Source organism: Monodon monoceros, unplaced genomic scaffold (assembly GCF_005190385.1).
Source record: "Monodon monoceros isolate NGI ecotype Baffin Bay Population unplaced genomic scaffold, NGI_Narwhal_1 Super_Scaffold_21, whole genome shotgun sequence".
In the NCBI taxonomy this organism is placed as follows: domain Eukaryota; kingdom Metazoa; phylum Chordata; class Mammalia; order Artiodactyla; family Monodontidae; genus Monodon; species Monodon monoceros.
Window position 1 is genome coordinate 173,848,877 of NW_021703778.1, and position 26,626 is coordinate 173,875,502.

General features: G+C 48.5%; 1 protein-coding gene across 3 annotated transcripts in view; it reads right to left on the reverse strand.

Annotated features, from left to right (window-relative positions):
• Positions 1-24,861, reverse strand: part of BRF1 (BRF1 RNA polymerase III transcription initiation factor subunit) — a 71,673-nt gene extending 46,812 nt beyond the window's left edge. For all 3 annotated transcript variants that reach the window (XM_029238951.1, XM_029238950.1, XM_029238949.1), the window contains exons 1-2: positions 24,648-24,861; positions 16,178-16,258 (exon numbers count right to left, since the gene is read on the reverse strand). In XM_029238951.1, the coding sequence (XP_029094784.1) occupies positions 16,178-16,258; positions 24,648-24,831 (265 nt within the window). In that variant the 5' untranslated portion in view covers positions 24,832-24,861. The remainder of the gene's footprint in view (positions 1-16,177; positions 16,259-24,647) is intronic.
• Positions 24,862-26,626: the final 1,765 nt, after the last annotated feature.

The following is a 26,626-nucleotide window of genomic DNA, read 5'->3' on the forward strand; positions in this document are numbered from 1 at the left end:
AAACAGACTCCTGATTAGCCAACCACAGCTTCCTCTCCTTGGAATAGTAAATGAATGCAAAAAGGCAACGCACGAGTACATAGGGTGTTCAAATTTTTGACATTTTGTAAAAATAAGGCCTGCTTCTCCCTTCGAGACGGTGGCCAAACAGCATCCTTCCAGGACGGTGGTGACGGCAGAGAGCACGAGAATGAACACAGAGCAGCATGCGGGCAGGCAAGTGCCCCGGGAACATGTGGAAGGAGGGTCTAACCTGGCCCAGCTCAGGAAGCTAAGCCACGACATCACAGGGCTTCCCCCCGAAGCCTCCCTCGGGCCGGAAGGACCTTCAGAGCGCCAGCCAGGCCTGTGCAGCTGGCCTGACTCACGGTGCACTAGCATGCCACACCCGTCCCCACGCAGCGACACACTAGAAGCCACTCCCATGGTCACATCCAGGGGCACTCAGAAGCCAATGGGTGCCCCAGGTGGGCGACAGATGTAAAGAGTTCAATTTAAGACCCACATTCGTATAAACATGAACTAACAACTGAGAATCTGTAGAAAACGCCAACATGAAGAGGGAGAAACACCAAGCTCCACAAGCAGACTGCTAACAGAAGAGAGCTTGGCAAGCCCCATCATAACCTCAAAATATTAGAAAGATGCCGATTCATAGAAATGTATGAATAGGCTGTAATTAAAAAGACACAGTCCGGGGCTTCCTTGGTGGCACAGCAGTTAAGAATCCGCCTGCCAATGCAGGGGACACGGGTTCGAGCCCTGGTCCAGGAAGATCCCACATGCAGTGGAGCAACTAAGCCCATGTGCCACAACTACTGAGCCTGTGCACTAGGGCCCGCAAGCCACAACTACTGAGCCTGTGCACCACGACTACTGAAGCCCGTGCGCCGAGAGCCCGTGCTCCGTAACAAGAGAAGCTACCGCAGTGAGAAGCCCACGCACCGCAACAAAAAATAGCCCCTGCTCGCTGCAAATGGAGAAAGTCCAAGTGCAGCAACGAAGACCCAACGCAGCCAAAAATAAGTAAATAAAATAAATTTATAAATAAATAAATAAAAATAAAAAGAGAGCTAGGAGTTGGAGGAAGGGACCCTCCCAGAATGCAGCCCCAAAGGAGAAGGGCAGCTGCCAGGTGACAAACCACAGAGGGAGGCTCACAGCTGATATGGGCAGGCCTCCCCCTCCAGACAGGGAGCAGACTTTTAGGCAAGAAGGATTATTAGAAATAAAGAGGGCATGTGATAAGAACATATGAACACCACAGGAAGAAATAACAATCCTACAGTGTGGAAATTAATAAGGGCAACCTCGCTTAAAACGGAGGCAGGAAGCCCTGAAGGGGGCGCTCCCACACCAGGCCCTCCTTCCCAGCTTGCTTTGCGCTTCTGGGCAGGAAGAAGCTGGTGCGCTGCCCCGGGAAGAGGAAGGAAGATTTTCTCCCGGCCCAGCAACAGCCCAGCCAATGAGAAACCGCCACCACCCTAAACTCTCACTTTCCTCCAATGGAGACTGGAAAACCTTCAAAGCAGTCCCGCCCAACTTCCTCCTTCCCCCGCGCCCCCCCCCCCAAAATAAGGCTCCTCTCCATTGTTGCAGGATGCCTGTGGTTTGCCATAGCTTGCGGGTCCCGAACTGTAATTCCCCTGCCTCTCCCGAGTAAACTCATGTTGCTGGTAACATAACTGGCTGTTGTATTTGAAGGTGGGCAACAGTATGTACTTAATAGCTTACCTTCAAAACATACAAAGTAAAACTTGACAGAACTAACAGGAAAGGGACAATGCTACCTGACAGAATTCCGAAGACTAAAACGGTGCGGGGATGAGGGCCTTAGCACAAAAGGCGCTGCTGCAGGAAAGATCTGCTGAGGGCCACTGGGAGCAGCAGGCAAGGCTTCAGGGAGAAGCAGGTTATTGCACAGCCACTAAGTTCCTCCCTGCAATCTTCCAGTAACATGTGCACATTAACATCCCCCCTCCCCGGAGAGGTGGACTCAGTTTCCCTCCCGTTTCTGAGTGCGGCTGGACTCAGTGAGTTGCTTCTAAGGGACAGAGGATGGAAAAGAAACACGTGAGACATTTTGTGGAGGACTCTGGCAGTGTTCTAGGCCAACATCACCAGTGCCAAGTCACATGACCTGAGGTAGCCCTGCTATGGGGCAAAGAGAAAGGCGCCATGTCTCTGTGGGATCTCCCCCCAGAATCCACAGCAAACTCAAACTGAGGAATCTTCTATAAAACACCCACCCAGGATTCTTCCCGTGTGTCCAGGTTGGGAGAAACTGTCACAGATGGGAGGAGACTATGGAAGGCGAGGCTACATGCAGCCCGGGGGCCCTGACTGGACCCTGAAGCAGAGAGGGCATGAGTGGGCAGACTGGGACAGGGAGCCAGGTGTGCAGCGTCGTCAGCAGCCCTGTGCCACGTGCCACACCTTCTCAGCATGGATCACTGTGCCAAGGTTATGGACCATGTGTGTGTTACCGGGAAAGCTGGGGACCGGAATGCTCAGGGTGCTATATCTGCAACTCTGCTGTAAGTCTGCAGGTCTGACATTATTTTAAATAAAAACTTTTAAAAAACCCACAGAACTAAAAGGAGAAATAGCTATCTGTAACACAACATGGTAAATCAACTATACTTCGACGACAACAACAACAACAAAAAACAAAAAAAGAAATAGCTATCTCAAAACTTGGAGGTTACAGCTAGACCAAAGCTTAGAGAAATGTACAGCTTAAATACAAATATTAGAAAAAGAAAGCCTGAAAAACTGATGAAGTTTCCAACTTAAGAAGCCAAAAAAGAATAATGAACTACACAGAAGATGTGGAAGAAAGAGAATAATAAAGAGCAGAACCCAATCAAATAGCAAACAGACAGCAGAAGATCAACAAAGCCAAATTCACTCTTTGAAAAGATTAACACAATTGCTAAATTGATAAATTCCTAGCAAGATCAATCAAGAGAAAAAGGGATAAAGCATAAATTACTAATGTCAGGAATAAAAGGAGAACATCACTAAAAATCTGGGAAACACATTAAAAGCATAAGAGTATATTATGAAAGACTATGACAACAAATCTGAATTTGAATTACTGAAACAGATATTAAATTGAAAAGCACATCTTACCAAAACTGACAAGAAATAGAAAACCTAAGTGGTCCCAGTAAAATCCTATTTAAAATTGTCCTGTTAAAGAAATGTATCTGTAATTAAAATCTCCTTACAAGGAAAACTCAAAGCCCAGATGGCTTCACTAGTAAATTCTTCCACACATTTAAAGAAGAAACAGGCAAATCACACATAGCTCTTACAGAGAACAAAAAAAAGAACAATGCATCGAGACCCAATGAGATTTATTCCAGAAATGTGGGGTGAGCTTCACATTCACAAAATCAATCAGTGTAATTAATTACAATAACAAAATTAACAGAAAATATATATAATCATTTCAATAATACAAAGAAGCATGTGACAAAATGCTAACATCATTCTCAATAACAGAGAAATACTGACCACTTCCCATCACTGCCAGGAATCAGACAAGAACACCCAATCCCACCATTCTATTCAGCACCTCCCTGGAGAGTGTAGCAACACACAGCAATAAAAATGTAACAAAGCCCTGAAAATAAATGATGACCATAAAGACGGGAAAGGAAGAAGCAATAATGTCTAGTCCCAGACCACATGAGTGTTAATGAAGGAGAGAATTTATAAACTATTAGATTTCATAAGTAAACGAAACAATTCTCCACAAATTGATCTATAGATTCAATGCAAATCCCAATCAAAAAACCGGCAGGTTTCCCTGTGGAAACCAACAAGCTGATTCTAACATTTATTTTGAAACGCAAAGGAGCTAGAACAGCCAAGACAATCTCGAAGAACAACAACGAAGCTGGAGAACTCACACCACCACGTTATCACTGGAATGCCCAGTGATCAGGACAATGTAGCACTAGCTCAGGACAGACAGACCAACCGACAGCAGTTACAGAGTGTGTCTGTGGTGTCTTACCAGAGTCTGGAATTGACTCCTCCGTCTACGGTCACTTTATTTATGGCAAATGGACCAATGCAATTGACTAGGAAAGAATGGTCTCTTTGACAAATGGTGTTGTAACTGGATATCCACAGTGAAAAATGCAAACCTCGAGGGAGCAGATCAAGATGGTGGAGAAGTAGGACGCGGAGCTCACCTCCCACAGATACATCAAAAATACATCTACAGGGGCTTCCCTGGCGGTCCAGTGGTTAAGACTCTGCGCTTCCACGGCAGGGGGCGCGGGTTCGATCCCTGGTCAGGGAACTGAGATCCCACATGCTGCGAGGTGCGGCAAAAAATTTTTAAAAATAAAAAATACATCTACCTGTGGAACTCTCACAGAACATCTACTGAATGCTGGCAAAAGACCTCAGACCTCCAAAAGGGCAAGAAAATCTCCACGTAACTGGGTAGGACAAAAAAAAAGGGAAAAAAGAAAGAGAGAAGGGAATCAGGACAGGACCTCTGCCCTGGGAGGGAGCTGTGAAAGAGGAAAGCTTTCCACACATGGGAAGTCCCCTCACTGGTGGGGAGATCTGTCAGGACAGAGGGGAGCGCAGAGCAGAGAGAGACCTGCACAGAGGATCGGTGCCGACAGGCACTCCACAGTCTGAGACGCCCGCCCATCCACTGGGACCGGTGGGGGCTGGGGGCTGAGGCTTGGGCTTTGGAGGTCAGACCCTGGGGAGAGGACCGGGCTTGGCTGCACGAAGACAGCCTGAGGGGGCTGGGGTGTGGTGCGCCACAAATGAGGGAGTCCAGGAAGAAGACTGGGCCTGCCAGAGAGGCAGGGCATCACTGTTGGGGGGCACACAAGGAGAGGAACGGGCCCACCATAGGAGCTTCTTTCTCCATGCTCTCACGCGGCAGGGCACCGCCTGCAAGAGCTCTAGGGGCGGGCGCTAGTCGCTGCTGCCATCTCAGACTTCAGAGGCAGTGCGGGCCAGTGCTGCCGAGGGTCCTGTGAGCAGGTGCAGGTCACTGCCCCCACCTTCCTGGCGCCAACCACTGCCCCGTCTCCCCAGAGTACGTGCAGCCAGCTGCCTCCACCAGGGACCCATGACCAGAAGCCAACCGCTGCCCTGCCCCCCCGGGAGCATGAGCGTGGGCCATGCACCCGCACGCCCCTCTCAAGGGGATAAAGGCCGGCACATGCTGAAGAAGGAGACAGCAAGCGTCCAAAGCAAGAACAGCCCTCACGCCAAAAACATATGAAACCCACACAAGCTACACAGAGACGCGTCGGCATATACACAGCCCTCCGGGACGACAGTAGAGATTTGTTTCTCCTGAACTCACAGAGTAAGAGAAACACAAACAGGGCTTCCCTGGTGGCGCAGTGGTTGAGAGTCCACCTGCTGATGCAGGGGACACGGGTTCGTGCCCCGGTCCAGGAAGATCCCACATGCCGCGGAGCAGCTGGGCCCGTGAGCCATGGCTGCCGAGCCTGCGCATCTCCGCAACGGGAGAGGCCACAACAGTGAGAGGCCCGCGTACCGCAAAAAAAAAAAAAAAAAAAAAGAGAAACATAAACAAAATGAAGACGCAGAGGAAGCACTCTCACTTAAAATACCAAGAAAACTCCCCTGAAAGAGCAGTGAAACCTATTCAGTCTAACAGACACCAGGTTCAAAAAGTCAGTGATGAAAATACTGAAAGAATTAAGAAAGGCTATTGACAGAAATGCAGATTACTGTAAAAAGGAACTAGAACTATAAAGAGGAGCAAAGAAAAATTAGAAAATTCATTTGCTGAGACAAAAGCCGAGCTAAAGGCAGAAAAGCAGAATGAATAATGCAGAAGAAAGAATAAGTGACCTGGAGGACAGAATAGTGGAAATTACCCAATCAAATCAGCAGACAGAAAGCCAAATGAAAAGAATGAAAGCAATATAAGAGACATATGGGATAATATAAAGCAAGCCAATGTACACATAATAGGGATTCCAGAAGGAGAAGAAAGAGAAAAGGGGACCAAGAATGTGTTTGAAGAAATTATGGCTGAGAAATTCCCAAACCTAAAGCAGGAAACAGACATCCAGATACAGGAAGTATAGAGGGTCCCAAACAAGATGAACCCAGACAGACATACACCAAGAAATACTATAATGAAAATGACAAATGTAGAGATAAAGAGAGGATTCTAAAGGCAGCAAGAGAAAAACAGAGTTAATTACAAGGGAACTCCCATAAGGCTATCAGCTGATTTCTCTGCAGAAACACTGCAGGCCAGAAGGGAGTGGTAAAATACATTCAAAGTCTTGAAAGAAAAAAACTCTGCAACCTACTGTAGAATACTCTACCCAGCAAGATTATCATTTAGAATAGGAAAAATAAAGAATTTCTCAGACAAGCAAAAATGAAAAGAATACAACAATTACTAAACCTATCCTGAAAGAAATATTGAAAGGTCATCTCTAAATAGAAAAGAAGCAAGAAGATATAGGAAGGAGGAAATCACAATTGGACAGTAAATTACTTAAATTATCCAGTTAACAGATCAAAAAGAAAAAAAAACCTATTTGTGAAAGCAATGATAAACACAAGGAACAACAAAAGGATAAACATGAAGATGTAAAAAGGGACAACAAAATCATAAAATGCGGGGAAGGACAGTAAGAAAATGCAGATTCTTTTTCTTTTTCTTTTTTTTTGGAATGTGTTTAAGCCTATATGACTATCAGTCTAAAGCAAGCAGATATAAGAAGGCGTTGACACACTTGAAAAACAGGGCAACCGCAAATCAAAAATATACAACAGATTCACCAAAACCGAAAAGAACACAAGCATGAAAGGAAATCATCAAACCACAAAAAGAAAAACAAAAAGAAAGGAACAAAGAACAAAGAATCAACTGCAAAACAAGGTCTGAAATGGCAATAAATATATAGGTATCAGTAATTACCTTAAATGTCAATAGACTGAATGCTCCAATCAAAAGACACAGAGTGGCAGACTGGAGTTTAAAAAAACAAGAGCCAGGCTTCCCTGGTGGTAGATCAGTGGTTAGGAATCTGCCTGCCAATGCAGGGGACACGGGTTCGAGACCTGGTCCGGGAAGATCGCACATGCTGCGGAGCAACTAAGCCCGTGAGCCACAACTATTGAGCCCATGTGCCACAACTACTGAAGCCCACGCGCCTAGAGCCTGTGCTCCACAGCAAGAGAAGCCACCGAAATGAGAAACTCACACACCGCAACAAAGAGTAGCCCCCGCTCACCACAACTAGAGAAAGCCCACGCGCAGCAACAAAGACCCAACACAGCCAAAAATAAATAAATAATTTTTTTTTAAAAAAAAGAGCCTATAACACGCTGCCTACAAGAGACCCACTTTAGGGCAAAGGACACACACAAATTGAAAGTGAGGGAATGGAAAAAGACATTTCGTGCAAACTGAAATGACAAAAAAGTGGGAGTCACACTATTCGTATCAGACAAAATAGACTTTAAAACAAAGGCCATGAGGAAAGATAAAGGACACTATATAATGATAAAAGGATCAATAAAAGAAAAGGATTTTACACTCATCAACATATATGCACCTAATATAGGAGCACCAAATACATAAAACAAATACTAACAGAGATAAAGGCAGACAAGGATAGGAATACAATAATAGTAGAAGACTTTAACATCCTACTCATTCAATGGACAGATCTTCCAGACAGAGAATCAATAAGGCAACAGAGGTCCTAAATAATACAACAGTTAGACTTAATTGATACTTTCAGGACATTACATCCAATAAAAAACCACCAGAATACACATTCTTTTCAAACGTACATGGAACACTCTCTAGGACTGACCACATACTAGGGCACAAAACTAACCTCAACAAATTTAAAACTACAGGAATTATTTCAAGCATCTTCTCTGACCAAAATGCCAATGAAACTAGACATCAACCACAGGAAAGAAATGAGAAAAAAAAAAAAAGACTACATGAAGACTAAATAACATGCTACAAATACCTTAAGACAGACAACAATGAAAGCACAACCATACAAAATCTATGGGATACAGCATGAGCAATTCTTAGAGGGAAGTTCATAGCAATACAGGTCTTCATCAAAAAACAAGAAAAATCTCAAGTAAACAACCTAACCTACCACCTAAAAGAATCAGAAAAAGAAGAACAAACAAAACCTAAAGTCAGCAGAAGGAAGGAAATAATAAAGATCATGGAGGAAATAAATGAGATAGAGATTTTTAAAAATAGGGAAAAAAATCAGTAAAACCAAGAGCTGGTTCTTTGAAAGGGTAAACACAATTGGCAAACCTCTGGCCAGGCTCACCAAGAAGAAAAGAGAACCCAGATAAACATAATAAGAAATGAAAAAGGAGAAATCTCACCTGACACCGCAGAAATACAAAACAAAAAATAAGAGAATACTATGAACAACTATACAGCAACAAATTTGACAACCTAGAAGAAATGAACAACTTTCTAGAAACATACTGCCCACCAAAACTGAATCAAGAAGAAATAGATGATTTGAACAGACCAATCACTAGAAGTGAAATAGAATCTGTTAAAAAAACAAAACAAAACAAAAACCTCCCTACAAACAAAACTCCAGGACCAGATGGCTTCATAAGCAAATTCTACCAAACATACAAAGATGAATTTATACCAATCCTTCTCAAACTCTTCCAAAAGAATAAAGAGGAGGGAACACTCCCAAAGACATTCTTTGAAGCCAACATCACCTTGATACCAAAACCAGACAAAGACACCACCAAAAAAGAAAATGACAGGCCAATATCTCTGATGAACACATATGCAAAAATTCTCAACAAAATATTAGCAAACCGAATCCAATAACACATAAAAAAGATCATACAGGGCTTCCCTGGTGGCGCAGTGATTGAGAGTCCGCCTGCCGATGCAGGAGACACGGGTTCATGCCCTGGTCCGGGAAGATACCACATGCCGCAGAGCGGCTAGGCCTGTGAGCCATGGCCGCTAAGCCTGCGCGTCCAGAGCCTGTGCTCCGCAACGGGAGAGGCCACAACAGTGAGAGGCCCGCGTACCACAAAAAAAATAAAAATAAAAAAGATCATACACCACGATCAAGTGGGATTTATCCCAAGTTCACAAGGATGGTTCAACATTCGCAAGCCAATCGATATAATACACCACATTAACAAAAGAAAAGTCCAAAACCACATGGTCATCTCAAATGATGCAGAAAAAGCATTTGACATGATTCAACATCCATTCATGATCAAAACTCTTACCCAAGTGGGAATAGAGGGAACATATCTCAACATAATAAAAGCCATTTATGACAAACCCACAGCCAATATAATACTCAACAGTGAAAAGCTAAAAGCCCTCCTGCTAAAATCTCAAACAAGACAAGGATGCCCACTCTCACCACTTCTATTCAACATAGTATTGGAAGTCCTAGCCACAGCAATCAGACAAGAAAAAGAAATAAAACGTATCCAAATTGGAAGGGAAGAAGTAAAATTGTCACTACATGCAGATGACAGGATACTATATATAGAAAACCCTAAGGACTCCACACAAAAACTACTAGACCTAATAAATGAATTCAGCAAAGTAGCACGATACAAGACCAACAATCAAAAATTGGCTACATTTCTTTACACCAACAATGAAATATCAGAAAGGGAATGTAAAAAAAACAATACCTTTTAAAATAACACCAAAAAAAAAATATATATATATATACACCTAGGAATAAACCTGATCAAGGAGGTAAAAGACTTATATGCTGAGAACTATAAAGCATTAATAAAGGAAATTAAAGAGGATTCAAAGAAATGGAAAGATATCCCATGCTGTTGGATTGGAAGAATTAATATTGTTAAAATGGCAATACTATCCAAAGCAATCTACAGATTTAATGTGATCCCTATCAAAATACCCATGACATTTTTCACAGAACAGGAACAGATAACCCAAAAATTTATATGGAACCATAAAAGACCCAGAATTGCCAAAGCAATCCTGAGGAAAAACAACACAGCAGGAGGCATAACTCTCCCAGACTTCAGACAATACTGCAAAGCTACAGTAATCAAAATGGTGTGGTACTGGTACAAAAACAAACTTACAGATCAATGGAACACAATAGAGAGCCCAGAAATAAACCCATACACCTACAGTCAATTAATCTTTGACAAAGGAGACAAGAATATAAAATGGGAAAAAGACAGTCTCTTCAGCAAGTGGGGCTGGGAAAGTTGGACAGATGCATGTAAATCAATGAAGTTAGAACACACACTCACACCATACACAAAAATAAACTCAAAATGGCTTAAAGACTTAAACATAAGACATGACACCATAGGGACTTCCCTGGTGGCGCAGTGGATAAGACTCCATGCTCCCAATGCAGGGGGCCTGGGTTTGATTCCTAGTCAGGGAACTAGATGCCACATGCATGCCACAACTAAGAGTTTGCATGCCACAGCTAGGGAGCCTGCATGCTGCAACCAAGGAGCTGGTGAGCCGCAACTAAGGAGCCGAAGAGCTGCCACAGCTAAGACCCGGCACGACCAAATAAATAAATAAAGGACATGACACCGTAAAACTCCTAGAAGAGATCATAGTCAAAACATTCTCTGACATAAATTGTACCACTGTTTTCTTAGGTCAGTCTCCCAAGGCAACAGAAATAAAAACAAAAATAAACAAATGGGACCTAATCAAACTTACAAGCTTTTGCACAGCAAAGGAAACCAGTGATAAAGAATCTGCCTTCCAATGCAGGGGACTCGGGTAGATCCCTGGTCAGAGAATTAACATCCCACATGCTGCTGGGCAACTAAGCCCTCACGCCACAACTACTGAACTCGTGCACCTCAACGAGAGAGCCCATGTGCCGCAAACTACAGAGCCCATGCGCCGCAAACTACAGAGCCCACGTGCCGCAACTAGAGAGAAGTCCAGCGCCGCAACGAAGAGCCCAAGCGCCACAAAGAAAGATCCTGCACACCTCAACAAAGATCCTGTGTGCCACAACTAAGACCCAATGCAGCCAAAAAAATAAATGTCAAAAATAAAGAATGTAAAAACGTATTAAAAAAAAAAAAAAAGAACACACACGGCAGCCAAAATTGGAGATGCCAAACGTCCATGGATAGGAAAAGCAGACAAATAAGTTGTGGTATATTCACAAATGAAATTCTACGTGGCAATAAACAAACTGCTGATATACACACACCAAAAGGACATTCTCTGTGATTCTAATTGTCTGAAGCAGAAAACCAAGTAAAACTAATCGACAGTGGGGAGCTTCCTGGGGTACAAGAAACATGCTCAACCATGATCTGAGCCCAGGCCTTAAGTCATATACATTAATCAAGCAGTTCACTTAAGGCTGGTATATTTTACGCACTTTACTATACATACGTTATACCAAGAAAAACAGACAAAAAGAATAGAATAAGAAGTTTCCCTGAGAAATGCCTCCCATATGAAAGGGTTCATCAAGTCAGTGCCCAATGCTCCAGCCTAGAGGCATTTCAGAACTTCAAAGATAGAGAGAAAACTCCAAAAGGTCCAAATTTAGAAAGAAAAAGAGAGTGAGACAGAAACTCAGATTGGACCAAATCCCCTCGCTGGCACCCAGGATGCCCTTTCCACGCTAAGTGGGGCGCCCGCTCCAGCCCCTCCCAGGCACCCGGAGGGAAGACTCCAGGGCTTCTCTCTCACTGAGCTGCACCTCAGTTGGGACCTGAGCACGTTCCCAATAAACCAGACACGGCCCAAGAGAGGGACCTGCGCGGGCACCACACCTCCAGGGAGGGAGGGGGGCCAGGAGGCGCAGACCCCCGCGTGAACGGAATCACAATCCAAGCCGTCTGTTCCTCTCCCAACTCTCTTGTTTTCTAAGAAAGGCACCCAAAACCTAACACAAAGAGTAACAGTTGAAGTAAAATCCATAGATTTCAACCCAACCCAACAGACTGGGGGCAGGTGGTGGGAAGTGAAAAGACAGGAGTCTTCCCCGGGGGAGGACAACAGGTCAGCTCCGGTCCGGTCTGGAGAAGAGAGGCGCCTTGTGGAGAGACGGCACCCCTCGGTCCCTGCAGCCCTCACCCAGACAGAGATAGGACGATAACACCGGGGGAGGCAGCCGAAGACAGGAGGGTACACCTGCCACGGTGGGCGGAGGGAGGGCCAGCCCCTCCTCAGGGGCCAGGCCGCTGGCCGCTGGCCCCAGGCAGGAGCCCCGGGAAAGGTGTGAGGAGGACGACAGAGTAGGCTGCCCCCCAGGCTCTGGGCCTCCCCGAACAGCTGAGTGGGCTCCACCTCGGCCTCAGACCTCACCGAGCCCGTTCCGAGGAGTCCGCGAGTTCTGCTTTGATTTTGTACTTAAACCAACGGCTATTTGAAGTTTTTTTTAAAATTAGGTGGGTTATTTCTCTTTCTTTATTGCTAGTTTCCAGTTTTACTTCCATGAATATGTCTGCATGAATGCTGCTCTTTACAACTACAACTGATTTGAGTCCGATGTACCACCTATTCTAGGTTTTTGGAAATATATACGTTCTTTTTTTTTCCTTATAAATTTATTTATTTATTTATTTTTGGCTGTGTTGGGTCTTCGTTGCTGCGTGCAGGCTTTCTCTAGTTGCGGCGAGCGGGGGCTGCTCTTCGTTGTGGTGCGCAGGCTTCTCATTGCGGTGGCATCTCTTGTTGCCGAGCACAGGCTCTAGGCGCGTGGGTTTCAGTAGTTGTGGCACATGGGCTCAGCAGTTGTGGCTCGCAGGCTCTAGAGCTCAGGCTCAGCAGCTGTGGTGCATGGGCTTAGCTGCTCCGCAGCATGTGGGATCTTCCCGGATCAGCGCACGAACCTGTGTCCCCTGCATTGGCAGGTGGACTCTCAACCACTGCGCCACCAGGGAAGCCCGGCAGGCGGATTCTTAACCACTGTGCCACCAGGGAAGTCCGGAAATAGATACATTCTCTATAGGGGATAAACTTCTTCATGTGCAGAAGATCTTAAAGTCAGCCACAGAGAAAAAGAAACATTATGTGATAGCACCAGCTAGAAGAAAGCAGGTGGAACTAGGCCAGTACAAGTGGGATTGAAGGCCAGAGCACTACTTTAGCAATGGAGACTCAGGCTACCAGCCAGGAATAATTGTGAATTTGTGTTCACTAAGGAGTTCCCTGGTGGTCTAATGGTTAGGATTCCGGGCTTTCACCACCGTGGCCTGGGTTCAATCCCTGGTTTAGGAACTGAGATCCTGCAAGCTGCACAGCACGGCCTAAATAAATAAATAAGTTTGTATGCGCTAAACTTCTATACACATAGTCTTAAAACAGGCAAGACAAAAGACCAACAAAACTATGGGTAGAAATGGACAAACCCACAATCATCATGGAGATCTTAATATGCCCTTTCAGTGACAGACAGACAGACAAGCAGAACCAAAATCAGTGAGCTCTGGGAGGAAATCTGACCCAAGTGACATGTACAGAACACCCCACTTTTTGCAGAAAAATATTTTCAAGTGCCCAAACTGATTGTAACTGACCATATGTTGGGCCATAACGCAAGCGTCAAATCATTTCAAAAGACTGAAATCCGACAGAGTATGAGCTCTAAACACAGAAGATTCAAGCTGGAAGAGCCAACAACACTAATAAACCCATGGGGTCAAAGGAAAAATCTCAATGGAAAATTTAAAACATTTTGATGCTAGTCATAATTAGAAGCCCACCACCTGCCCTCACGGCAGTCAGCCGACGCAGATGTCAGCCCTACTGGATGGGGGAGTTGCGGCCGAGTCTATGCTGGCCACTCCCATCCACAGCAGCTACAGGAGGTGGGTCCTCGAGAGCCAAGGAGAAGGTGACCAGCATGTAGGCAAGGATGCTGGACCTCACCAAGCCCATCTTCCCAGCGTGCAAGTGAAGATCGCGGAGCTTAGGGACACACCCAAGACGGAGGCACTCTTATGTGCCATAACATTCCTGACAGCGTCCTCACAGAGTGTCTGAGAGGTCCCAGCAGAGGGTGTCCCTGCCTGAGCTGACCACAGCCAACATCACACTTAATGGTGAGAGACTGGACACTTCTCCTGAAATCAGGAATAAGACACCTGGATTCACCGTGGTGCTGGAGGTTCTAGCCAGGGCTGTCAGGGAAGAAAATTAAAAGGTGTCTAGGGCTTCCCTGGTGGCGCAGTGGTTGAGAGTCCACCTGCCGATGCAGGGGACGTGCGTTCATGCCCTGGTCCGGGAGGATCCCACATGCCGCGGAGCGGCTGGGCCCATGATCCATGGCCGCTGAGCCTGCGCGTCCAGAGCCTGTGCTCCGCCACGGGAGAGGCCACAGCAGTGAGAGGCCCGTGTACCGCAAAAAAAAAAAAAAAAAAAAAAAAAAGGTGTCTAGATTGGAAAGTATAGCAAAGCTATATCTATTTTCAGATGTCGTGATCTTATATATAGAAAATTCTCAGGAATCCGCTAAAAAAACTATTATAATATGTGGGTTTTTCAAGGGCTGCAGGATACAAGAACAATATACAAATACCTCTCATATTTCTATACACTGGCAACAAACAACCAAAAAATGAAACTTAAAGAGCAATTCAACTTACAATAGTCAAAAAGAATAAAATATTTAGGAATAAATTTAGCAAAGAAATGTACAACTTATACTCTGAAAACCATAAAAATTGTTGAAACAAATTATGGAAGACCTAAATCAATGGAAAGACATTCCACGTTCAGGTCTCAGAAGACTTCATCTTGTTAAGACAGCAATACTCCCCGAATTGGTCTACAGAGTCAATGTAAATCCCTATCAGAATCCCAGTTGGCTGCTTTGCAGGAACTGACAAACTGAACCTAAAATTCATATGTAAATTCAAGGGACTCAGAATAGTCAACAAAACAATGTTAAAAATGAAGAACAAATTGGGAGGACTCACACTTCCTGATTTCAAAACTTGCTACAAAGATGCAATAACCAAAACAGTGTGATACTAGCAAAAGGACAGACACAGACCAATGGAACAGAGGGGAGAATCCAAACCCTCACGTTTACGGTCACTGACTTTTGACAAGGGTGCCAACTGAATACAGCCTGTTCAGCAAATGATGCTGAGAAAGCTGGATATCCACATGCAAAAGAGTGAAGTAGGGCCCTTACCTTACACTAGACACAAAAACTAACTCAGAGTGGATCAAAACCTCAACCTAAGAGCTAAAACCACAACACTCAGAAGGAAACATAAGCATAAATCTTTGGGATTTGGATTGAATCAGGCAACCTTTCTTACGACACAAAAAGCACAGGCAACAAAGGAGTAAATAAACCGCACATCATCAAAATTAAAAACCTTTGTGCTTCAAAGCATACCACCAAGAGAGTGAAAAAACCCACAGAATGGGTGAAAATTTTCTGCAAATCATATAACTGATAAGAGAGACTTGTATCTAAAACACATAAAGAATTTTTACAATTCAATAAGAAGACAAATAAGCCAATTAAAAACAGGCCAAGGTTTTTGTTTTTTTTTTTTAGCGGCACTTGGGCCTCTTTCTGTTGTGGCCTCTCCCGTTGCGGAGCACAGGCTCCAGACGCGCAGGCTCAGCGGCCGTGGCTCACGGGCCCAGCCGCTCCGCGGCATGTGGGATCTTCCCGGACCGGGGCACGAACCCGTGTCCCCTGCATCGGCAGGCGGACTCTCAACCACTGCGCCACCAGGGAAGCCCCCAGGCCAAGGTCTGAACAGACATTTCTCCAATCTGTTGTGGACTGGGATGGTTACAAAATACAACAAAAATGGCACCACACATCAAACTGCTATAAATTTGTTTTTCCTGTGCTTATCGCAACTGAAACTGTAACAAACAGGTGTGGGCCCGTTAGGGTCCAGAGACCTCAGAGTAGCCCTGGCAGAGAGCCCCTGCAGGAGGCCCAGGGCACTGCAGGGCACCCAGGCAGGGTCCTGACGACCCGGGGAGGGGACTCCGCCAACAAGTCCTCCCAGAAGTGGGGCCTGCACTGGCTTCGTGACAAGGATGGGGGGTTCACGGCAGGCTGTTACTCTTATCCTTCGTCCCACATCCCTGTCCCGCCTCAGGAGCCCACCCTCTTCCAGTAGCACCCATGGCGGGAAATACCGTTCTGCAGGGTCTGTGCTCTTGACTCCTTTCCCAGGTTCACGTGGAAGCCGCCGCCCAGGGTTGGGGTTTTGCCAGCACCTAGAGACACAAATCAGACTCATGAGCCGACACTGGGCAGAGATCTGTGTCAACAGCCCTTTCGTGCATCAGCGTCTCTGGAGCCAGATTCAGAGCAGCAGGCCTCAGCGAGCATCTCACCGCACCACTCACACCTCTGCCCTGCTAACAGGGTCGTGGCCTTGACCTGGAGCCGAGGGCGTGGACCATGCCCATCTGCATTCTCTAACCATGTCCCAGAAGAGACTGTCACACAGCTCTCCAAACTACGGCCCAGGCCTGGCCCGGCCCAGCCCAGCCCCTCACCTTGGCCCTCTGCGGGCCCTGGGCCAGCCAATTCACATTTATTATCGCATCCATCTCCCGGGGGGCGGAGGAGGGGGAGGGCAGGAGCCAGTCTGCAGGAGACGCTCGCACCTCTACCCACCTGTGTGCTGCCCGCCCACAGAGCAGCAACCTAGGAAGCCCTGGAACCCAACGTGTAGCTATAGCTGCACCTACAGGCGCTCTGTTTTGAACCTCCCACCAACTGCAAGCCTCCCCAGGACGTCTCACGTGCTCCACTCTGCAGGGCTTCAGGGCAGGGACTTCTGCCCTGATACCCCATGAAGACAGCCAGGTGGACATCCAGATTGTTCACCAGACTTACAAACCCCAGCGCTGAAGCGTGATCTTCAAAGGAGCGCCACGCCTAAGTGAGGGGCGCAGGCGGCCAGGCACAGGCGGGGGAGCGGGGAAGCGCTGCGCATCCCACAGGCCAGTGTGTCTGTTACAAAGTACAGAGCAAAGGATTAGAGGCTCCTGAAGTTAGGGAACACGACCTCACACTGTTAGCCACGTGGGGGAGGTAAGGGTGCAGGGCCTGCTGGAGGATGAAGTGGAAACTCAGAAGTGACAGGGATCTGGGAGGCCAGGTCACTGAAGTCTGAGAACAGGCCCCTGAGGAGAACACACGGCCCACCTCCTGGGGCCAGCAGGGACCTCTGGGTCATCCATAGGCCGGCTACCAGAACAGACAGTGGAAAACAAGTCGGCCTTCGGCTTCTCTGTGACTGCAACCAAATCCCAAACCAGCACTAACAAGATTCTTTAGAGATCTCAGCAAAACGATTCTAAAGGTCAGCTGGGAAAGAAAGAAATCAGATGGGCTAAGAAAACTTTGAAACGAGCAACAAGTAGGCCTGGCTGGGCAGTTAGTGGGCTACGAGCAGCTGGAAGTAGCCGGGAGCACAGCAGGGGGCTGGCTGGCTGGTGGCCCCAGCACCCAGCGTCCCTGCCTCAGCAGCTTCCCTGGGGCTGAGGCCCAGGGCTGGGCAGCGTCCCCCACCAACTCCTGTGGTCCGACAGTGGGGTCTAAGCACCGGCCCCAGTGGGTACTGGCAGGGAGCCCATGGCTCTCTCACAGTAGGATGTGGAGCCTGGGGACAGGTGGCGGTGCCTGGGGAAGGTTTTGCTGTCACCCTGGGTGTGCTGGTTTTCTATCACTGCCCTGACAAGTTACCACAAACTTAGTGTCTTCAAGAAGCTGGCCATAGAGGGCAGGGAGGGAGAGGGCCAGGCAGGGCACACTGGGGGCCTGGAGAGGGGCCAGGAGCAGTGCAGGGCCCAGGGGAGACCTGTCCACCCGGCCCAGAAATGAGGAGCCTCCAACACTCCAGTGTTACCTCTGACTCTGCAGAAGCCCGACATGGGCTCACCGGCCTGAGACGGGGTCTGCATCTTGTTCCCTCCTATTTTGTGGCAGCTTTTATACACTTCAGGATTGTTATATTTGTGATCTTTTGGACGTAGGAACCACTGAAGAAGGCCACAACCCCTCAGCCCCCTGACGAGGACAGCCACATTTTGACCTGCGTGCAGTGCTGCCCAACTTTTATTTGAGAAAAAGGAAAAAAAATCACCACATTGTTTTAACGGAAATCAGCACATGTTTTAAGCAAACAATTACAATAATGTTGCATTAGAAAAAGGACAACGTAAGGGTATAAATCCCCTGAAGCCCCACCTTCCAGGCACAAGGACCCTGGGGGGCCTTCCTCCCAGCCACCTCTCCCTGCTTAGACACAGATGGGAAGCGACCAGGGCAGGTCACCCAAAGGTGCTGCTGAGTAAGAGTGGAGCCTCATTCTGGGTGAGCGTTAAAGGCACTGCAAGACCTTGAGAGGTCACGCCCTCCCCTCACCCTCTCCCCTCACTCCCCCCCCCGCACTCCCTGCACGTGCTCCCCCCTGCACTTCCAGGACCTCTATTTCCTGCTGCGGTGCTGTCCTTCCCTGTCTCTCCCCAACGCCCCAGTCACGCTTCCTGGGGCTGCTCCAGCCCCACCTGCTCTGGGAGCTGATGCTTGCTGCCCCGTGCACACTCACACACGCTCACATATACATACACACCACCCTGGTGCTCTCCAAGGCCCTTGTACGTAGCCTCAGTCCTGCATGTGCTCCCAGGAGAAACAGGGACTAAGTCCTGGCAAGGAAGGTGCCTTACTAGGTCCAGCCAGCTGGGGGAAGGGAGGGGGCAGGTCAAAACCTGCTTGCCAAATGGATGCATATTCTTTTATTCAACAAATACTACCCACTGGGGATTTGGTTACAGTAGATAACATCTGGAAAGCAGTGGTGGAGCCTATGAAAAGTGCTTATTCAGCAAATCTCAAATAGCTAACACCACGGGGCTAGGGTCCCCTGAAGCGTGAAAGAAAGCTTGAGTACCACCTATGACCAAAACCATCAATGCACGCTGTACTTGTCTTTCAGATGCCCTTCATATTATTCCCTCTACTTCTAAAAACATTTGATATTTTCTATAACAAGATCCTGTAACAAACAAGATACAACCAGCTACATCTAACAAGTAGAAGTTGCAGTTCTTATCAGCACAACCGGGCCAAGGCTGCCCCCTTGTGGACAGCAGGGGAGGGGCCAGAAATTCCACCCAGAGGCACCTGTGCCCCTCCCAGCTGTGGCTGCAAAAGCAAGAAGGTGCAAAGGCCTGACCCCTGCAACTTGGTGGGGGGGCGGGGGGGTGCTTCTCGGCCACTCTGAGCACTGAGGACAAAGCCAGCAACACCAACACCCCAAGACCGCAAACAGAAAAGCAGCACAAAGCCCCGTCCTCCATTTCACTCACGGATCCCTCCCACATGGGTTAGCAAAGCCTTTCCTAAGTCTGTATTCATTTTATTTAAAGTGAGGGGTTTCTGTCACTGCTGTGAAACTCCTTTTAAGGGGGGACAACTGCACGAGGTCCAGCTGGGCGGTTCCAGGACGGAAGAGAAATCCAGTGGCCCCTCGACCTGAGCTCAGACGTTGGCATAACTTCCCTAAGGCACCCGAAAGACACTCAGCAAGTCCACATTGAGCCCCGGGCATGGGGCTGTGGCTGGACACAGACCTCTTGCGGTCAGCGAATCAACAGCTAAACAGTGGCAGCAGCCTAAACTTCTGTCAACCAGACACAGCTACTGAAGAGCCTGTTTCGTCACGATTAAAAGTCTGATTATGGAAACCACGCAGCATGCAGCATGGCAGGTGTGATAAAAGCAGCAAATGACATTTTAGGAACAACATTCCTCTCTCACGCAAGTGCCTCCAGGACAAAACTCAGCCATTTCCTGAGAGCAGGTCCCTTCCCGCAGGAACTCAGTGGGGCTCTGAGGGGCCACAAGATAGAAACAGAGATGCAGAACCTCTGAAACTCCAGGACCAGAGCTTGGCCAGGACACCTGGTAGGCTGTGCCCGAGAGAACCCTCTCCGGGCAGGGCACAAGCCAGGCAGAGGGCAGGTGGGTCTGCTGTTCTTTAGGACCCAGGGAGCTGCCCCAGCGAGCAAGAGAGGCTCCACCCCCACCAGAGCTGGGCACCAAACCTTCCTCATCGTTTTACGCATGGAAAGCACCTCATTACTCATAACCACGAGAACACTAGCACTTACAGACACCTTGACTTCAGGGACAAAGTTTGCAGCGATTAAAAGCTGTGGTCATGGAACCCTTGGGGGTGCACCCCAGAAGAGGAAGGGAAGGACCCAGGGAAGCAGGAGCTCCCTCTGCCTCTGGGTTTCATCCTGGGGGAGCAGCAGGTACAGCTCCCGGGAGGGGCCCGCAGGCTCACCGTGCACCATCAACTGCAGCGGACACCCAGGGGAAAGACCTACTGTCCTCGAGACCTTCAGCACCGACACCAGGGACGGGATGCTGGCGTGGGCCTGTGCCAGGAAGCCCTACTCTGCCCCTGAGCTCCTTGACGCTCTGGTGAGCCCTTCCCCCATGACTCAGTGGGACCCTCCTCAGGCCCGCAGAGGCCCAGCTGCCCCAGCTCTGCCCACCACCTTGCCATTCTGCAGTCCTCACATCCATCCCTTCTCTCAGCTACGCCCATCCCCTCACCAGCTGCCCATCAACTGAAAGACACAGCCCAGACGTCCCCAGCACCACCCTAGCTGCCACCACTCTGCGAGTCCAGCCTGGGACGCTGGACTCACACTTTGCCCGTCCTCAAACATCTACCAGGGGACCCAGGGGGACTGGGATTCTTCGCCTCTGGACCCTGGGCCTGGGTCACAGTCAGAAACCCAGCTGGTGACAGGGCCGCTGGCCACAGGGCCCTGACGTCTAATTTACATATTCTCAAGTAAACTGAGGAGCTAACCATCCACCACTCCTTCTCAAAGAGTAAACAAGAACGCTTAAGAAAGACAGTGGCCTTGGGCCCTGCACAAGGGCACCCCAGAGAGAAGGCCCAGCTTCCAGGATGAGGCTGGAGCAAAGGAAGAGCTGGGGGGCCAGCTGGGCACACACTCCGCACCAGGGAGGCTGACAGCAGCCAGAGCTGACTACCAGGGTGGCTGCTGTTGTGATGCGGAAGGGAGGAGGCCAGGAGTCTGGGAGGGATCCACCCGGGGAGGCAGGGGCTGCTGGAGGAGGCGGCGCCCCTTGCCCCTCCCTCTCCGCCCTGTACACAGGAGCTGAGAACCCACAACCCCTGCAGCGCTTCCCTCCAGAGAGTGAGCTCACCGGACAGAGCCAGCCCCGGCTCATGACACCTTTAAATCACACCACCAAAGGGCGCCCAGCTCTGAGCCTGCGCTCAAAGGCCGTGGGACCAACGTCACTGCCCACAGGTGGCAGCACATCTCTCACGTCCAGGACTCCTCTGCACCCAGCTTTGTCGTCTGCAGTGAGGACAGGCTGTCATCAGGTACAAGGGATGCACTCAGCACAGTGCCTCCCATGGGAAACCCTAAGTGTCAGCTACTATGATTATTCCTTCTTACTGTCGTTGTTACTCTCTTCCCAACAGGCATCAAAGTCTTGGATGACTGAGGGGGCAGTTTGGCAACATGTGACAAAGCTGCAAACACAGTGCCAGGGAGACTCCCCCCCAGCAGTCCCAGGAAGTTGCTCAGGAAGGACACAAAGATGAAAAAAAAACAAAGAACAACAACAAAAAGAACACAAAGACATGTGCCATGCAGAAAACAGGAGAGAAAAAGCAATGAAACCCAAAACTGGTTCTTTGGAAAGATCAAAAAAATTGATAAACTTCCAGCAGGAGAAACAAAGGGAAAAAGAGAGAAGATGCAAAACACCAATATCTGAAAGGAAAATGAGACACCACTACAGACCCTGCAGACATCCAAAGAATAAGGGAACAGTACCAACAACTCTACGTGCATAAATTCAGCAACTTAGATCAAATGGACCAAATCCTCAAAACGACAAACTCACCCGACATGAAAGAGATATTCTAAAATATAAATAAAACCTACAACTATTAAAGAAACTGAACCTGTAATTAAAAACTTCTGAAAAAGAAACCTCCAGGCCCAGATAGCTACATTAGTAGATTCCACCAAACAGTCAGAGAAATAACACCAATTCTACACAATCCTTCCAGAAAACGGAAGAGAAGGGAACATTTCCCAACTCATTCCAGGAGGCGCATTACCTTGATATCAAAACCAGACAAAGACATTACAAGAAAATTGCACACTAATATACCATATGAACAAAAATGTAAGAATTCCCAACAAAATATTAACAAATCTAATTTAGCAACACATACAAAGAATAATACCCAGTGATCAAGTGGGTTTACCCTAGGAATGCAAAGCACGTTGAACATTCAAAAACCAGCCACACTGACAGACCAAAGAAGAAAAACAAAACTCATCATCCACTCATGATAAAAACTTTCAGCGAACTAGGAGTGGAAAGAGAACGTCCTCAACTTTACTGATGAAGAACAGGTATCAAAAACCTATAGCTAACAACATATTGCGGGAGGAGAGTGAATGCTTCCCTCTAAGACTGGGAAGAAGGCAAGCATGTCTGCTCAAAAGCAAGAAACAGAAACAAAAGAAAGAAAACAGTCCCTATTTAGAGATAATATGATTGTCTACATAAAGAATCCCAAGGAATCTATTTTTAAAAATACTCCTAGAACCAATAAGTTTCGCAAGCTCACAGGAAACAGGCCAATGGCAGAAATCAACCGTATTCCTATATGCCAGCCATGAACAACTGAAAACTGAATTTCTGAAAAATACTATTGACAACAGCTCTATTTGGGTCTCAGGTAAACATCTAAAATATGTACAGGAGCTATATGCTGAAAACTTCAAACCATGACGGAAGATCAAAGGAAACCTAATGAATGGAGAGATATCTGTGCTCATGGATTGGAAGACACAATACAGTAAAAATGTCAAATCTCGGGCTTCCCTGGTGGCGCAGTGATTGAGAGTCCGCGTGCCGATGCAGGGGACACGGGTTCGTGCCCCGGTCCGGGAAGATCCCACATGCCACGGAGCGGCTGGGCCCGTGAGCCATGGCCGCTGAGCCTGTGCGTCCGGAGCCTGTGCTCCGCAACGGGAGAGGCCACAACAGTGAGAGGCCCACATACCGCAAAAAAAAAAAAAAAATAAATAAATGTCAAATCTCTCCCAATTTATCAAGAGATTTAATGCAATTCCAGTCAAAGCCCCAGCAAGATTTTTTGTAAATATACACAAACTTATTCTAAAATTGAATGAAAAGGGAAGGGAACTACAGTAACTAAAACAATTCTGAAAAGGAAGAGCAAAGCTGGAGGAATCACAACATCTGATTTCAAGACTTACTACCGGGGACTTCCCTGGTGGCGCACTGGTTAAGAATCTGCCTGCCAATGCAGGGGACACGGGTTTGAGCCCTGGTCTGGGAAGATCCCACATGCTGCGAAGCAACTAAGCCCATGTGCCACAACTACTGAGCCTGTGCTCTAGAGCCCACGATCCACAACTACTGAGCCCACGTGCCTAGAGCCCATGCTCTGCAACAAGAGAAAAGTACAATCCATGAAAGAAAAATAGTCAATAAAGTGGACTGCATCAAATTTTAAAACTTTTAATCAAAATTTTAAACTTCTGCTCTGCAAATCACGTATCTAACAAAGGACTTGTAACTACAATATTTAAAGAATGCTCAAAACTCAACAGTAAGGAAACAAACAACCTGAATATAAAATGAGCAAAAAGCTACTTGAACAGACATTTCAGCAAGGGGGATTAAGGGATGGCAAATGAGCACATTAAATGCTGTTTAACATCACTATGCATTAGGAAAATGCATCAACACGGAGATGAGGCACCACAACACACTAGAAACACACCCAAAATATATATACATACTGAGACAACACCAAGTTCTGGTGAAGCAATTAGTGAGAATGCAAAACGGTGCCAGCCACATTGAAAATCCATTTGGTGGTTTGTTATAAAGTTAAACATACGGCTACCATCCACTCCTGGGTAACCACCCTAGAGAAATGAAAACCTATGTCCACGGAAGAAGCCATCCTCGAAGTTTTTAGCAGCTCTATTCATAATCACCCCCAACTGGAAACAAACCAAAGGTCCTTCAGCAAATCGTGGGCCGTGCACAGGAAGGAGCCCAGATCCTCGCAACAGCCTGGGCGAATCCCAAAGGCACAGGGCTGAGGGACAGATGCCAGTCTCCGAAGGTGGCCCACGGGCTGGTTCCATTTACGCGGCCTTCCTGAAAAACAAGACTGCAGGGACGGAGGGCAGCTGCCGCTGCGGGGAGGCGTGGGGCTGTGGAACCCTATCCTCCCTGTGGTGTTACTCGAATCCAAATGTGTTTAAATTCATACAACTGTAACCCGAAAGGAGCTGGATCGACTATGATGACTGAGAGAGGGGACGCGCTGACGTCCCCGACCCCCAGATTCAAACAACTGTCCCCCCAAGGAGCGAAGGGACTGCGCTGAGGGGGATGGGCCACGACCCCGACCCCAGGCCGCATCCTGTCCCCTGTTCCGGTAAGTTCCGTTACTAAAGCCAGAACCGCACACGCACGGAGGCCACTGGCCACCCGGTCCTCCGCCCCGCCAGCCCCGCCGGGACCCACCGTCCAGCGACACGAACTGGCCCACGGCCGACGAGCCTCCGCCGCTGTTCTCCACGAACTGCACCTCGGACACGATGATGTTGTCCTCGAGCACCGAGCCGCAGCCGGTGCACACGGCGTCGCCGCGCGCCGCGTCCAGCTCGATGTCGGTGCCGCCGCAGCCGCGGCACACGCGGCCAGTCATGCCGGCGGCTCCAGGCCGGGCCCCCGCCCGCCGGCCCCGGCCCCAGTCAGCCCGCCGGTCCGCGCGTCCGCCGGGCCCGTCTGCGGGCCCGTCCGCAGCCGCGTCCGCGCCGCCCAGACTCTCGCGAGGCCGCCGCCGCCGAGCCCGCCGATTCGCAGCGGCAGATTCGCCGCGCGGGCCGGGACGGCGCTGTCCACCACGGTCCCGCCCCGCGGAACGGGCACGGGCTCCGGGGCCGCGGCGAAGACGCGACTACTCGAACCCGCGGTCTCCGGGCCAGGACGCAACCACCAGGCCTCGGAACTTGGGACTTACAGTCCGCAACGGCAGCGCGCCAGCAGCAGGAGGAAAGGCTGAGCGGCCTGCGGGGGCGGGGCCAGATGGGCGGGACCGCGGTTTGTGGGCGGGGCCTTAGGAGCGAGAGCAGGGGAGTGGTGGGCGGGACCAGGGACTGTGGGCGTACCTTGTTGTGGGCGGGGCCTCAGGCGGGGTCTGAGAAGCAGAGCTCTGCGACGGATTGGCGCAGGTTGAGGGTGGAGACCCTCGGCCGGGACCGCCCGGGACCGCCCGCCCCCCCCCTCCGGGCTTGTGGGCAGGCTCCGCGGCTCTTAGTGGCTCCGCGGGCTCCGTCTGGCGGTGCCCTTACGCCCCCATGCAACCCCGCTCCCTGTTGTGTGGAGCCCCCCTCCGTGTCTCCCCACCCCCTGACGGTCACTTGTGCCACCTGTGGTTACCGGTGTCATCACGTTTCTGTGTCCCTCTCACCCGCGCCCTCAGTTATCTTCAGATGCCATTCACGGTCGCCGAAACACCCATGCGGTCCCCGGGAATGAGCCCGAAAAGAAATGTGCAAGACCACATTTTTTTTTTTTTTTTTTTGGCCGCTCGGCTTGCGGGATTTCAGTTACAGGGATCGAACCCGGGTCGCAGGCATGAAAACCCAGAATCTTAACCGCTAGGCCAACGGAGAACTCCCAAGACCACCTTTTTCAAAAACCATTAAACCTTGACTGTAGGATTGACAGGAGCTCTAACTTAATCAGAAAATGCCTTATTCCCACTTGAAAGCAATGTTGTAAATACTTAAAATCTTCACGAGTCAGTTTGTAAAGTCGATTTAATCCCCACCAAAATGTCAACAGGATTTTCAAGTGACTTGATAAGCTGACCCTAAAGTCATCTGGAAGAGATACTGCACAAGAACAGTCAAGAAAATTCTAAAAAGGACTTTCCTGGTGGCGCAGTGGTTAAGAATCCGCCTGCCAATGCAGGGTAAACGGGTTTGAACCCTGGTCCGGGAAGATCCCACATGCCATGGAGCAACTAAGCTCGTGCACCACAACTACTGAGCCTGTGCTCTAGAGCCTGCGAGCCACAGCTTCTGAGCCCGTGTGCCACAACTACTGAAGCCTGCGCACCTAGAGCCTGTGCTCCGCAACAAGAGAAGCCACCGCAATGAGAAGCCCGTGCACCACAACGAAGAGTAGTCCCCGCTCACCACAACTAGAGTAAGCCCATGCGCAGCAATGAAGACCCAACGCAGCCATAAATAAATAAATTTATTTTAAAAAAAAAAGAAAATTCTAAAAGAAGAGGAAAATTGCCCTTCTGTATATCAAAGTATTATATCAAATTACATCCATTAAACCACGAGGTATTTGTACAGGGACAAGTGGAATAAAACCAGGAGTCCAGAAACAAACCCAACTATACACGGAAATTTAGGGGCCTCAATCATTGTGGAAAAGACAGACTTTTCAGTGGGGCTGGGGTTTCCGTTTAGAGGAGGAAAAGG